At 46.9% G+C, this 12,665-nt stretch overlaps 1 protein-coding gene across 3 annotated transcripts in view; it reads right to left on the bottom strand.

Moving 5' to 3' along the window:
* NDRG2 (NDRG family member 2) overlaps window positions 1-12,665 on the bottom strand; it is a 35,743-nt gene continuing 23,078 nt past the window's right edge. For 2 of the 3 annotated variants that reach the window (XM_056863933.1, XM_056863934.1), the window contains 5 exons: window positions 7,935-7,986; window positions 6,956-7,003; window positions 6,230-6,265; window positions 3,262-3,313; window positions 1-325 (listed from right to left, as the gene is read on the bottom strand). In XM_056863933.1, the coding sequence (XP_056719911.1) occupies window positions 165-325; window positions 3,262-3,313; window positions 6,230-6,265; window positions 6,956-7,003; window positions 7,935-7,986 (349 nt within the window). In that variant the 3' untranslated portion in view covers window positions 1-164. Of the gene's footprint in view, window positions 326-2,083; window positions 2,118-3,261; window positions 3,314-6,229; window positions 6,266-6,955; window positions 7,004-7,934; window positions 7,987-12,665 lie in introns of all 3 variants that reach the window. The other variant, XM_056863935.1, reaches the window with a different exon arrangement.

The following is a 12,665-nucleotide window of genomic DNA, read 5'->3' as shown; positions in this document are numbered from 1 at the left end:
AAAAAAAGAGAGAGAGAGTACATTGCAATCCATCTGGGCCTCCCTGGATGTTTAGTACCGTTAGGGGAGATCGTCACGTGGCCCAGTGGCCGGAGTGCATTGTAGGTATAGCAGAAGAAGTCCTGTTCAGAGGCGGGAGGCAGTCTCATCCCCTGGCCCGGCGCTCAGCAGGACACCTCCATGGTGGGGGCCGGCGGCTGGGGCGCCCCTGCCTCGCTGCTCTGGGACAGGGTGCGCGAGCGGGACCGGTTCCCGTCCCCCGAGGCGGCACTGGACAGAGAGGCGGTGCGTGAGCGGGACAGGCGCGTCATGCAGGACGAGGCCACTGCGGGGAGAGAAAAAGAAAACGGGCGGGCTCAGACGAGGGTCTTGCGTACGAGGGACCCGCGTTCCAATCCCACGGGCAAGTGACAGCATTTCCTAGGTCAGTGATGCCCTCAACCTCCACTGCTACATACATATAAGACAAAGTGGGAGTGAGGACGATGTGGAACTCCCTGCCCCAGGATGTGGTGATGGCTGCCAACTTGGAAGGCTTTAAGAGGGGAGTGGACATGTTCATGGAGGAGAGGGCTATCCGTGGCTACTAGTCAAAATGGATACTAGTCATGATGCATACCTATTCTCTCCAGGATCAGAGGAACACGCCAGTTATATTAGGTGCGGTGGAACACAGGCAGGATGGTGCTGCTGCAGTCATCTTGTTTGGGGGCTTCCTAGAGGCACCTGGCTGGCCACTGTGTGAACAGACTGCTGGACTTGGTGGGCCTTGGTCTGATCCAGCAGGGCTTTTCTTATGTTCTAACATTTGGGTGCCAAATAGGGACCTGGAACTAAAAAGGATAGGGTTGCCAGCTCCAGGCTGGGAAATACCAGGAGATTTTTAGAGCGGAGCCTGAGGAGGGAGGAGTTTGGGGAAGGGAGGGACTTCAATTGCCATAGAGGCCAATTGCCAAAGGCGGCCGTTTTCTCCAGGTGAACTAATCTCTATCAGCTGGAGATCAGTTGTAATAGCAGGAGATCTCTAGCTACTACTGGAGATTGGCAACCTTAAAAAGGGAGTTGTTCAAGACTGCCATTCCCTACTTTAATTTTTATGAGGTTGAGGGCCCTGACTTTTCCCACTGCTGGCTGCCCACCGAAAATCTCTGAGCAAGTGAGAGAAACTGAGATCTGACAATGGGAAGAAGGAATGTGACATCTCCATACAAGCCTTTAGAGGAGACTTTTTTAGCCTACACGAAGGTAATGTTATGTTTAAAAGCTTACAGGTATTGCAGATTTGCATCTTGCATGGATACCTGTTTTAACGTGGTCATCACAGCCTGCAGTCATACAACCTACCCCATAGTACTTTACGTAGGGTTGCCAGGTCCCTCTTTGCCACCAGCGGGAGATTTTTGGGGCGGAGCCTGAGGAGGGCGGGGTTTGGGGAGGGGAGGGACTTCAATGCCAAAGAGGCCATTTTTCTCCAGGTGATCTGATCTCGATTGGCTGGAGATCAGTTGAATTAGCAGGGCTCCTGCTACTACCTGGCAGTTGGCAACCCTAACTTTACGCCCTCGTCTCTCTTTCTAACCCCTTCCAACGAAAGACATAGGACATGTTCCTCCACCCCCCCACAAATTTGGAAAAGTCTCAAATACTGGATGCAAGAAACGGTGCAAATCGATCAAGACTGGATGTAATGAGAAGACTTTTGCATAACATGTTAATAATGTGAGCAATCTGATGTTGGAAAGCAAACCGCAGGTTTCCATGGTGCAGAAGGGAGAACAGGTTGGCGCAGGCCAGGCCTGGCCTCTGAGATGCTGTTATTCCAAAGCAAAAGGCACATCACCAGCCTTCTTGACTCAGATGCACAACACAAAAGCCAAATTACACGGTTTCTGCTTGCTCACCATCACTGCAAACCATTTGGTGTCTCAACGGGGGTTGTGTGTGTGTGTGTGTATGTGTGTGTTACTGGAGCATACGGGAGTGAGGGAGTCACGGAGAGGAGGTGGTGGTGAGTAGACGTGTTGGGGGCAGCGTGCCAGGGCATGGGATGGGGTGGGGGGAAATGCCACAGAAGGTACCTGACCCCAGACTCAGTTTCTTGTCCAGTACGTGAGGGACTGAGGAAAAACAGGAAAGAACGCCTCAGCCCGTGACAAAAAGATAGTTCTCTGGGGACGAAAATGCACCACTGGTCGTTGTTCGGGGACGGGGCCAGAATGGTTTTGGGGGGCCCTTAACCGTTGTGCCCCTTAACAGTTGTGTGGCTACAGCTGAGGCACAGAACTCAGTGTACGCAGTCAGTATTGCCTACTCTGACTGGCAGTGGCTGTCCATGGTCTCAGGAAGAGCTCCTTTCTATATCTTACTGCCTGGTCCTTTTAAATGGAGACGCTAAAGAACCCGGGCCTTCATGCATGTGAGCACTGAACTCTAACAGTGACCAGTGTCTCAGACCTGGCAGGACTCCGCATCAAAACGACAGCTTCTGGCAGCGCCGGCTCTGTAGGACTCTTCGTCAGGCTTGGCCCTGGCGATCACCCAGTCCCGCCAACGCTTCCACACAAGCCGAATAATGCACTTTCAATCCACTTGAGCATCCATTTGCAAGCGAATTTTCCTGTTTCACACAGGCCATTTATGCAGGGTCAATTTTGATGCTCGCTCAAAGCTCTTTTTAAAAAAATGCAACCTTTAAAATGCCTATTCACGGTCCCGATGCAAAAGGAGAAATTCCACCCCCCTCCACTCGCCTGCTCCTTCTTCCTTTGTTCGCATAGCCATTAGCAATTGCCGGTTGCATAGCTAACGCATGGCTGTGATTTTGCATGCTTCCTTGAGGGGATTCTTCGAGGCGGGGGGCCGCGGAGCAAACACAAAAGTTCACGTGAAAGGGGCTCTTAAGAAATATGAAGCAGGCATGCGCCGGCTTCGCAGTCACTTCCTAAATGACAGTTCAGCGTGAAAAACTAAAACAAAATATGTGGGGCACTTCAGCCTGAAACGCGCTGCTAATTACAAAGCATAAATGGCCTTAGTAAGAAAGGGTCACAAAGAGCATTGACAGTGGACTGAAAGTGCATTATTGCATTAGTGTGTGAAAGAGCCATCATCACTGATAAGGGCCAATAGTTCCAGGAGCTGTGCCTTTGAATTGTGAAGGGACTACTATTCCATGAAACCTTGTTGGGGATTAAATGAAGTACGGCGCTCAACATTTACAGTAATGCATACGGGAACAGGGTCTAAGGACCCAATACTCACTGTATCCCATGCCTTGCACAAAGTACTTGAAGGCCTCCGTCAGTTTCCCGGGCTGCAGGATGGAAGAGAAAAAGAACAGAGCCGACATGAAAGCTATGCACGTGCCAGAAAACTGCTCTACAATACTCGGGTGCTTGATTCCTTTTTTCCCAAGATAAAGTTCTCTTTGTTTTTCTTTTTTTTAAAACGCTTGGGATATCAGGAAGGGTTGGATCCTTAATTTGTGCAAAGTTGTCTTGCAGATTCACCAATGCAATTTAGGTGAAAAACAATTCAGAGCAACCAAGTATTAGTTTTAAACATTTCCTTCCTTTCAGTGGTGGCTTTCAAGGTATCTACTACCAATTTACCCATATTGGTTAGAAAATAGCAGAAAAATTCCAGTAGCAGAAAAAAATTAAAATCATAGTAGGGCGACACGTTTTAAGGGCTTGAATCAATAGATGTGAGTTAATTGGTGGGAATTTGAATTAGCAATGGCTAATTAAGACATGCATTAACAACATTGCTACCACACTTTTGAATTATTCCACAAGTGTTCCACAAACAACTTTGCAGAAATCTTTGCAACAGCACTGTACAGTAGGCAAGTATGATCGCCACATTGTAGAGGGAAGGCTGAGCAAGGCCACCTAATGAATTTGCAGCAGAGGCAAAATTCGAACCCAACATCTTTTGGATAGAAAGCCAGTGTGGTATACTGGTTAAAAGCGATATACTCTATTCTGGAGACCTGGGTTCGATTCCCCCTCCCTCCATATGAAGCCTGCTGGGTGACCTTGGGCCAGTCACAGTTCTCTCAGAACTTTCTCAGCTCAAGTGGAAGCAAACCACCTCCGAACTTGAAAGCCCGGCCTATGGGGTCGCCATAAGCCAGCTTCTGACTTGACGGCACACACACCTCTTTTGGATCAGGGCTCATTCTTTTAGCCACCACCCTACACCAGCTCTCTAACATGTGGTATTGTGAGGGACTAAGTACGGGTTTTATGATGCTTTGATTGACAAAATCAACGCATCAAAAATAAACATACTAATTCCTTGTGAATGGGATGTCATAGAAGACCTAGTTCGCCACGTACGACCAAACGGCAACATGTCTCAATCAGTCATCTAAGCACGGGTTTTATGAAGGAATAGTTGTCCTTGTTACCAAGCAGTGATTCATCTTCTGGAACATATGCTGCGCCTGGGATGTTTGCTTTATGCGGCCAAGAATATGTAAGACCATCACGGAGATATAGCCAAGGCTTATCTTCTCGTCATCTTACAGATTAAATTGCACGCAATAAAAGTACAGAAAATGGGCAACCGTCTGCAAGTGGCAACGTACCATAGTGTGACCTTCTACTCTGATATGCTATAAAGGATAAACCCAGATAATATTGGGGTTTATTTGCTTGAATAGGAATTCTAATGAAGTATGCTGATTGCCACAGGACTCGTAGGGTTGCCACCTTTGGGTTAGGAAATTCCTGGAGATGTTGGGATGGAGCCTGGGGAGGACAGGGTATAATGCCATGGATTCCACCCTGTAAAGCAGCTATTTTATCCATGGGAACTGATCTGTCATCTGGAAATCAGTTGTCATTCCAGGAGATCTCTAGGACTCTTGCAGCCCTACTCAGGAGGAGCGATATTGGGGTTGGAGAGCTCTACTTGGTCGTGTTGGATTTACACCCCTGAAGATGGGTTGATGTGTGCACGATAAGTTTCTAGGCTAGGAAAAAAACAATTCTACATGTGTGCTGTATTCACAAGAATATTCAGGATTGTGGTGGCGGGGAGACGCATCTGCATGGGAAAAACAGCCAGAGCGGAAAGGGTGAACCAAACCCTTTCTTTGCGCTTCCTCAGCTCCAAATCACCACCTCCCAAAATATCTTTACACACGCACACAAAATAAGCCATCACATTTAATTAGGCTTTGAGATGTAAGCTATTTTATACTTCCTTCAGCGACTAAAGGAAGGGAGGGGCTACATTGAGCTTCTGAAGTCTGCTGTAGGGAGGAAAGAAGGGGTCGGATCCAACCAGCTTTTCCCCTGATGAAAAAGGTAGGAGGGGTCCCCTTTCTCTACCAAAAATTCCTATGGTTCAGATATAAAGTGCCCTGGTGGATCAGACCAGTGGTCTATTTAGTCTCACCCAGAGACCAACCAGGTACTCTAGATGGCCAACAACAGGGCATGCAGGCCGTGGCTTAGTGGTAGAGCATCTGCTTGGCATGCAGAAGGTCCCAGGTTCAATTCCCAGCAACTCCAGTTAAAGGGACTAGGCAAGTAGGTGATGTGAAAGACCCCAGCCTGAGACCCTGGAGAGCCGCTGCTGGTCTGAGTAGACGGTACTGACTTCGATGGACCAAAGGTCTGATACAGTATAAGGCAGCTTCATGTGTTCATGCTGTGTCCTGCCACCAAGTTTCAGAGGTTTACTGCCTCTGAATATGGCAGATAAGGGGACCTTCATGTACAAAAGCCATGCGGGAGGGGTATTGTCATTGGGAGTGGAACTGGGTGAAACTCAATGAAAAAGCTGGTGGATCCACCCAAGGAATGAAGCATTAAGAAGAAGAGTTGGTTTTTATATGCCAACTTTCTCTACCAATTAAGGGAGAATCAAACCGGCTTACAATCTCCTTCCTTTCCCTTCCCCACAACAGACACCCTGCGAGGTAGGTGGGGCTGAGAGAGCTCTTAATAGAACTGTAACCTGCCCGAGGTCACCCAGCTGGCTTCGTGTGTGGGAGTGGGGAAACAACTCCAGTTCACCAAATTAGCATCCGCTGCTCATGTGGAGGAGTGGGGAATCAAACCCGGTTCTCCAGATCAGAGTCCACTGCTCCAAATCACCGCTCTTAACCACGACATCACTACCACAGGGGGTTGACAAAGCACACCGCGCATACTCAACCTAACCCTGCTCAGAACCGTCATTCTGCTCCCCAACTTGATTCTGTTCTTCTCACCTGGGTCAGCTGTGGTTGTCCTCCCGAATCTGCCATCTGAAAAGACAGAAAAGAGAAACTTGAATGGGTAGAACTTGAAGGAAGAAGGTCAGGCGAGGCGGTTGAGGGAGTTCTGCTCTTAGTTCTAGGCGGCTGCCTCAGGCGGCGCTCTGCAGGGAATGGTACCTGTCTTCAAAAGCTCAAGGGCAGCAGGGGAAAGATGGGAGCTCCAACAAGGGTGCTAAAAATCTGGCGGAGGAAAATGGCTCCATCCCCTTGCCCGCGCGCACACGCGTCCACACAAATTGCTACGTCAACAAAACAGAGTTCTCCCTTCCAAGGAAAATCACTTGCACAGGAACCCCACCCCAAAGATTTGAAAGCTTATGAAAGCTTATGGTAGCAATTCAGAGGGTTTAGCCAAGCTTTAGGGAACACCCAAGATAGGTTATGGCATCAAAGAAACGCTCGCAGAGATGCAGGGCGGGGTGGTGGTTGATTGGAGGGACATGAGCTTGGATCCAGCAATGCGCAAGCGGAAACGTAACTGCATTTAGCGCCATTCTGCTCGTGTTAAGATCCTATGGTGCACCTAGCGCTTTCCTCCTTATACTGCGCAAGATGTTGCAATCCTTCTGATTTAGTGGAAGTGGCCACTGCCGTCTTTTTCTTGTGCTTCCATTTGTGCAAGCGCTCTACTGCAAGTGGAAATTTTGTACTGGGTGAAATTTGCAGGTTTTTTCTTACCTTGAGGAAAGAGGTCTGGGTCGGATCCAGCTTGGAATTACACTCCACCTGTTAAAGCACAAAGAGTGTGAAGAAGAAGACGACGACGAGTTGGGTTTTTTATGCCAACTTTCTCTAGCGTTTTTAAGGAGAATCAAAACTGTTTACAATTGCCTTCCCTTCCCTTCCCCACAACAGACACCTTCTGAGGTTGGTGGGGCTGAGAGAGTTCGGAGAGAACTGTGACTGGCCCAAGGTCAACCAGAAGGCTTCATGTGTAGGAATGGGGAAACCAACCCGGTCCATCAGATTAGAGTCCGCCGCTCATGCAGAGGAGTGGGGAATCAAACCCAGTTCTCCAGATTAGAGTCTGCCGCTCTTCACCACACCACGGACAAAAGGCAAAGAACCAGATACGAGGGAGAAGGTCTGCTTTCATTATAAACTGGGAGAGAGGACATCAAGAGACCTAGAAGCTGCATTCTCTTTCTATCGCCCTCTCACAGCTGTAAAAAAGGTAAAGGTCCCCTGTGCAAGCACCGGGTCATTCCTGTCCCATAGGGTGACGTCACATCCCGACGTTTACTAGTATTGTGCAGGGGGTTGGACTAGATGACCCAGGTAGTCCCTTCCAACTCTATGATTCTATTATTCATAAAGGTAAAGGTCCCCTGTGCAAGCACTGGGTCATTCCTGACCCATGGGGTGATGTCACATCCTGACATTTCCAAGGCAGACTTTGTTTACGGGGTGGTTTGCCAGTGCCTTCCCCAGTCATCTTCCCTTTACCCCCAGCAAGCTGGGTCCTCATTTGACCGACCTCGGAAGGATGGAAGGCTGAGTCAACCTCGAGCCGGCTACCTGAAACCACCTTCCGTTGGGATCGAACTCAGGTCGTGTGAAGCTTTTGACTGCAGTACTGCAGCTGACCACTCTGTGCCACAGGGCTCCTCTCACAGCTGTGGGGCTTTCAAAAAAAGAGACAGGTGCCATCACTCACCACGGCATCTTCATGAGGGGCCTGGTCTCCCACCACCAGCATCACAGGACACCTGGCAACATGGACAGAAAGAGGAAAGGAAAAAAAAGGGTTTTAAGTTGCTTACCCGGAACTCGCTTCCAAATAAACAGGGTTGGGGTATGAAAGGGTAGAACTTGAAGGACACACTATTATCATCATGTGACAAGAGATGGAAATCACACACTAGGTTGGATCCTTTCCTTTCCCCCTTAGAACAGGGGTGTCAAACTCAATTGTTACGAGGGCCGGACATGACATAAATGCCACTTGGTCGGGCCGGGCCCAGATCGAGAATGGGGATTGGGGTGGCTGCCTCGGCTGGCTCGCGGGCCAGATAAGAGCGCTCAAGGGGCTGGATCCGGCCCACGGGCCTTATGTTTGACACCCCCGCTTTAGAAGCTCCTTGATCCATTGATCTTGAGCAGCATAATTCAATCAATCTTTATTTTACGGTCATTTGACCAAAAGTAGAACATCTAATCAAGAGCTACATAAATTGTAATATAACAATATCAGACAATCGAAAAGTCCGCAAAATAAAATATATCAATAAAATCCCATATCTAAAAAGGTAAGCAAACTAGCTTCTAAAACGTTTATCTATTCAAATTGTACCTATTTGTACGTTATATCCTTTCAGGCCTTATAGATAGCAGCACAGAATTCGACCACACATCTCGAAGTTTGTGTGTTACTATCTTCCAGTAGTCGTTGGATACAGATTTTGTCAGAGAGCCCTGTATTATTTCTTAGAGTTTCTTGAATAGTCTTAGATCTAGACTCATGATGGAGAGGGCAGTATAAGAAGACGTGTTCACGGGTCTCAATTTCTTCACCATTGCACGGGCAGACTCTCTCGGAAAGAGGAATTTTTTTATATCTGCCTTCTAGGACGGCAGATGGCAAAGCTCCACATCTGGATAATGTTAAAGCCCTTCTAAATTTGTTCACCTCCTGTGTCATCAGATATGGGGCTGCTGTCATCAGGTGTCTGAACGTCTGGACAGTGTAAATCTAATGTTTGAGGGATATCAGGACTGAGATCAATCTTGCCACTGACAATGTAGCCTTGGGATCCCTGCCACTTAATAAAAAAGGCATTATGACAGACACAGAGGCATTAGATTTATATGTTAAAAGGGGAGAGAGATAACGTGATCAGAGTTCCTCATAAAAGCGGCATTCCAAAAGGGCATGAGCTAATGAATCAATAGAGCCAGAAGAGCAGGGATCCAGCCAATTTTTTTCTGATGGTCAAAAAGGCAGATGTGAGTCATTTTTGACCACACACACACACCAAAAATCTATCTGGGTACCACAGGGTCTAACCAAACCACATGGGATAGAGACTAATAAAAGAGTATGATGAAAGGGAAAATGATAGATGAATTCTGAATTAAATGGAAGTGCTACTTTGACTACACTAACTTGAGAGTTTAGAATATATGGTAGAATTAGGATAAATTAGAGTGAATCAGGAATAACAGAAATGATTTATAATGTAAGAATTTAGAAGCTTAAACTTGGATTAATTAGAAGACTGGAATTTTTTTAAAAATTAGGCTTATATGTAAAATAGTTAAAACAGAATAGTTTATGCATATAAGTTAATGTATAAAATAACTGTTGTGATACCTTGAATTGTTAACAGACTTTCTGGAAGAAGCTATATTTGTATGTGAATGGGTATGTGTATGTGTGTTAAGTGTCAGGTTTATTGTAATGTCTACAATGCTAATAAAATATTTTTTAGAAAAATTCTAGCTGGGTACCACAGGGTCCTACCAAACCACGTGGGATAGAGACTAATAAAAGAGGGAAACGGGGCACGAGTAAGCAAAAAGAAAAGCTGTCAGGACCCAATTCCCTGAGATAAAAAGGAGCTGCTAGCTGCCTTTTGGCAACCCTGGGTTAATCTTGCTCTTCTCAGCAGCTCAGTTTCCCTCTCCTTCCTCACTGCTCAGGAAAATTAGCCTCCAAGAGGAAAGAGATAAACAAGGAATGCTGAAATGGCAGCTCTGTCTCCGATGCATGGCTGGCTTCGGTCCCTGCCCCTCTGCCTCCCCGCCATGGCACTGCTCATGTGATGGGACTATTTTTTTTCCAAGCAATAATGCGTAGCCAGGCTCTCTGGCCATCATATCTCCTCCCTCCTTGCAAACACCAAACGACTCAGGATGACTTTTGCGTGCCCAGTGGATGGCGGAGAGAAGCCATCCGGTTGGCTAGAATTAGCCCCTCCGTGAAAGAGACTGGAAAAGATAAGGCCTGGTCTACTCAGGGGCGCTTGTCCTAAGGGGGCTTTTCTCGTTGGCTGCACCAGTTTGGGGCCAGCTATTTCACTGAGGCCGAGTAGCTCTTTCGAGGGTTGCTTAGCAATAGTAGCCTATTCCCAACATCCTAACCCTGCCAGGGAAAGCCCTACTTAATAGTCAGTCCAGGCAGTTACTTGGAGCAGCAGATTCCAAGAGGCACAAACCTACTCTGAAAAGCCCACAAGGGAAGAATACGCCTGAACCTCTGGACAACAAGCAGGGTTGCCAGTTGGCCAAGAGAAAAAGGGCCTGCCCGTTGATGTGTAAATGGCCAATTGAAGCTTGTCGTGGTATGGAGGTCAATAACATCACCTGGCAAATAACACCCTATTAAGCCTGTTGGAAAGAATCAGGACATTTTTCTACAGGCCTGTTGACAGCCCTAGCAACATGGTCTGGATCGGGTGCGTCTTAGCTAGTTGGGTACCCAAGGTTGGGCGGGATGAAAATATATATATAAATAATGGAAATATATAATTTATTAGAAGAGCTCTGACAAGATTAAAATTATTTAAAAAACATTAAAACCGCACAATGGCATTTCCTAAGGTTGATATCTGTCGCCACATGCCAAACGCATTTCGGCCTATATGGCCTTCCTCAGTGGTCTATTTGAAACCCATATAAAACATGCATATTACAAATATGTTTACATATACAGGCAATATAAAACAGACCAGGCAGGTAATAGGTTGTATATATTACCAGTTACACCAACATCTGGTAAGATTGTTTTAAGTTATTATACTGGGCTGTATATGTCTCCCATATAAGCTGTGTGCAAGTATCAACCTAGTCAAACCTAGCCACCATCTTCTTCTCAATGGAGAAGGGGTAAGAGAGACTGGGAAAACCTTTGAAGACAGAGTACAGTTCACCCACCCCACAGGCTACAAGGTACTGGGGGTGGGGAAAGAGCAATTTAGGCAGCAATTTGGTTAGACAGCAATTTAAGTTGAGTTGGCACTGTCTCCTCCTGGACTTGTCGGAAGGGCCAGGCCTCTGTCCAAAAGCTACTGAGAGAAGTAGCAGTCCCTCTGCACACTCTCCTTCACACACCAGCAAAATTATCACGAGTACATGTGTAAAAGGAGGCATAGCTCCTTTTGTAAAAATGTAGGACTTTTTTTTTTAATGGAAAATTATTTGACCGAAGTATAGTCATGGTTCCTAGAAGAAGGAAGTATCCATTGGCAGGAAAGTCGTGAAGAGTATCAAAGAGTAACCAATTGAACAAACAGGCAGGGTTGGCTACAGGTTTTTGGGAACCCTTGGCAAGTCACCTTCTAGCTGACTTTTCTATCCTCCACACACTCCCCCCTAAAAGGTTGCTAGCTCCAGGCTGGGAAATGCCTGGAGATTTTTGGGGTGGAGCCTGAGGAGGGCAGGATTTGGGGAGGGGAGGGACTTCAATGCCATAGAGTACAATTGCCAATTTTCTCCAGGTGAACTGATCTCTATTGGCTGGAGATCAGCTCTAATAGCGGGAGATCTCCAGCTAGTGCCTGGAGGTTGGCAACCCTATGCCGGGGCCCAGGCAACTGTCTGAGGATGCCCAACCCGATAATGCCGGCACTGTGAGCAGGGACCAGTCCAAAAACAAACAGCAGTGGAAGGCTGCTTAAATTCAGACATAATCTAAACTCTATATTTAGTCTCTTTCTGGGCTGGGGGGATGACATCTGACTACCTCTGGGGCTGTTCACAAGGTCACACCTCTTCTTTTGAATTAATTAACCATACAAGCAAGTATCCATTTGGGGGATGGATTTTTTTTTAAATGGAGCAGGCTTGCGGGCTAATTAATCTAGAACAGGATTAATTAGAAATGAGGAGCTAAAAAAGCAGAAGTCGGTGGGAGACGATGGTGCATTTAAAAAAAACACCCTCTTCCTCTGTTTTTTCTCTGATTTACTGATATAATTATTTCGATGCAAATGCCAAACATTGACATATAACGGTGTCCACTTTCCAACTAGCCCATACTCTTGTGCATTTAACAGCAGCAGTGTACACGCACCGGCACCACCTGCAAATCAAGCTGGTGTTAAAGGCACAGGAAGGCAAGCCAGATCAATTTTCCTAGTCAGTTGGCAACCCTACTCATGCCCCTTTTTATTAGCACTAGGGCAAGAACGATCAGAAAGTGAAAAAATAAATACAACGTCCTTTCTTTCTTCCCCACGTCACTGATGCCCACTCAACAGTTCACGTGGATTAAAGCGTCTCCTTTTTGGAAGGACACGATAAAAGCCCAACCCTTTTATTGCTCTTTCAGCATCTTGTCTGGATGAAAGCAAGTGATGGGACAGCTTGCGATGCCCACTCGAAAAGTCATCCAGAGGACACAGTTTGTCTGGCGAAGCTCCTGTGTGCCTAGAATACACATCTACAA

The sequence above is a fragment of the Euleptes europaea genome, chromosome 18 (genome assembly GCF_029931775.1).
Source record: "Euleptes europaea isolate rEulEur1 chromosome 18, rEulEur1.hap1, whole genome shotgun sequence".
Taxonomy (NCBI): domain Eukaryota; kingdom Metazoa; phylum Chordata; class Lepidosauria; order Squamata; family Sphaerodactylidae; genus Euleptes; species Euleptes europaea.
This window is presented reverse-complemented; position numbering and strand designations above follow the sequence as displayed.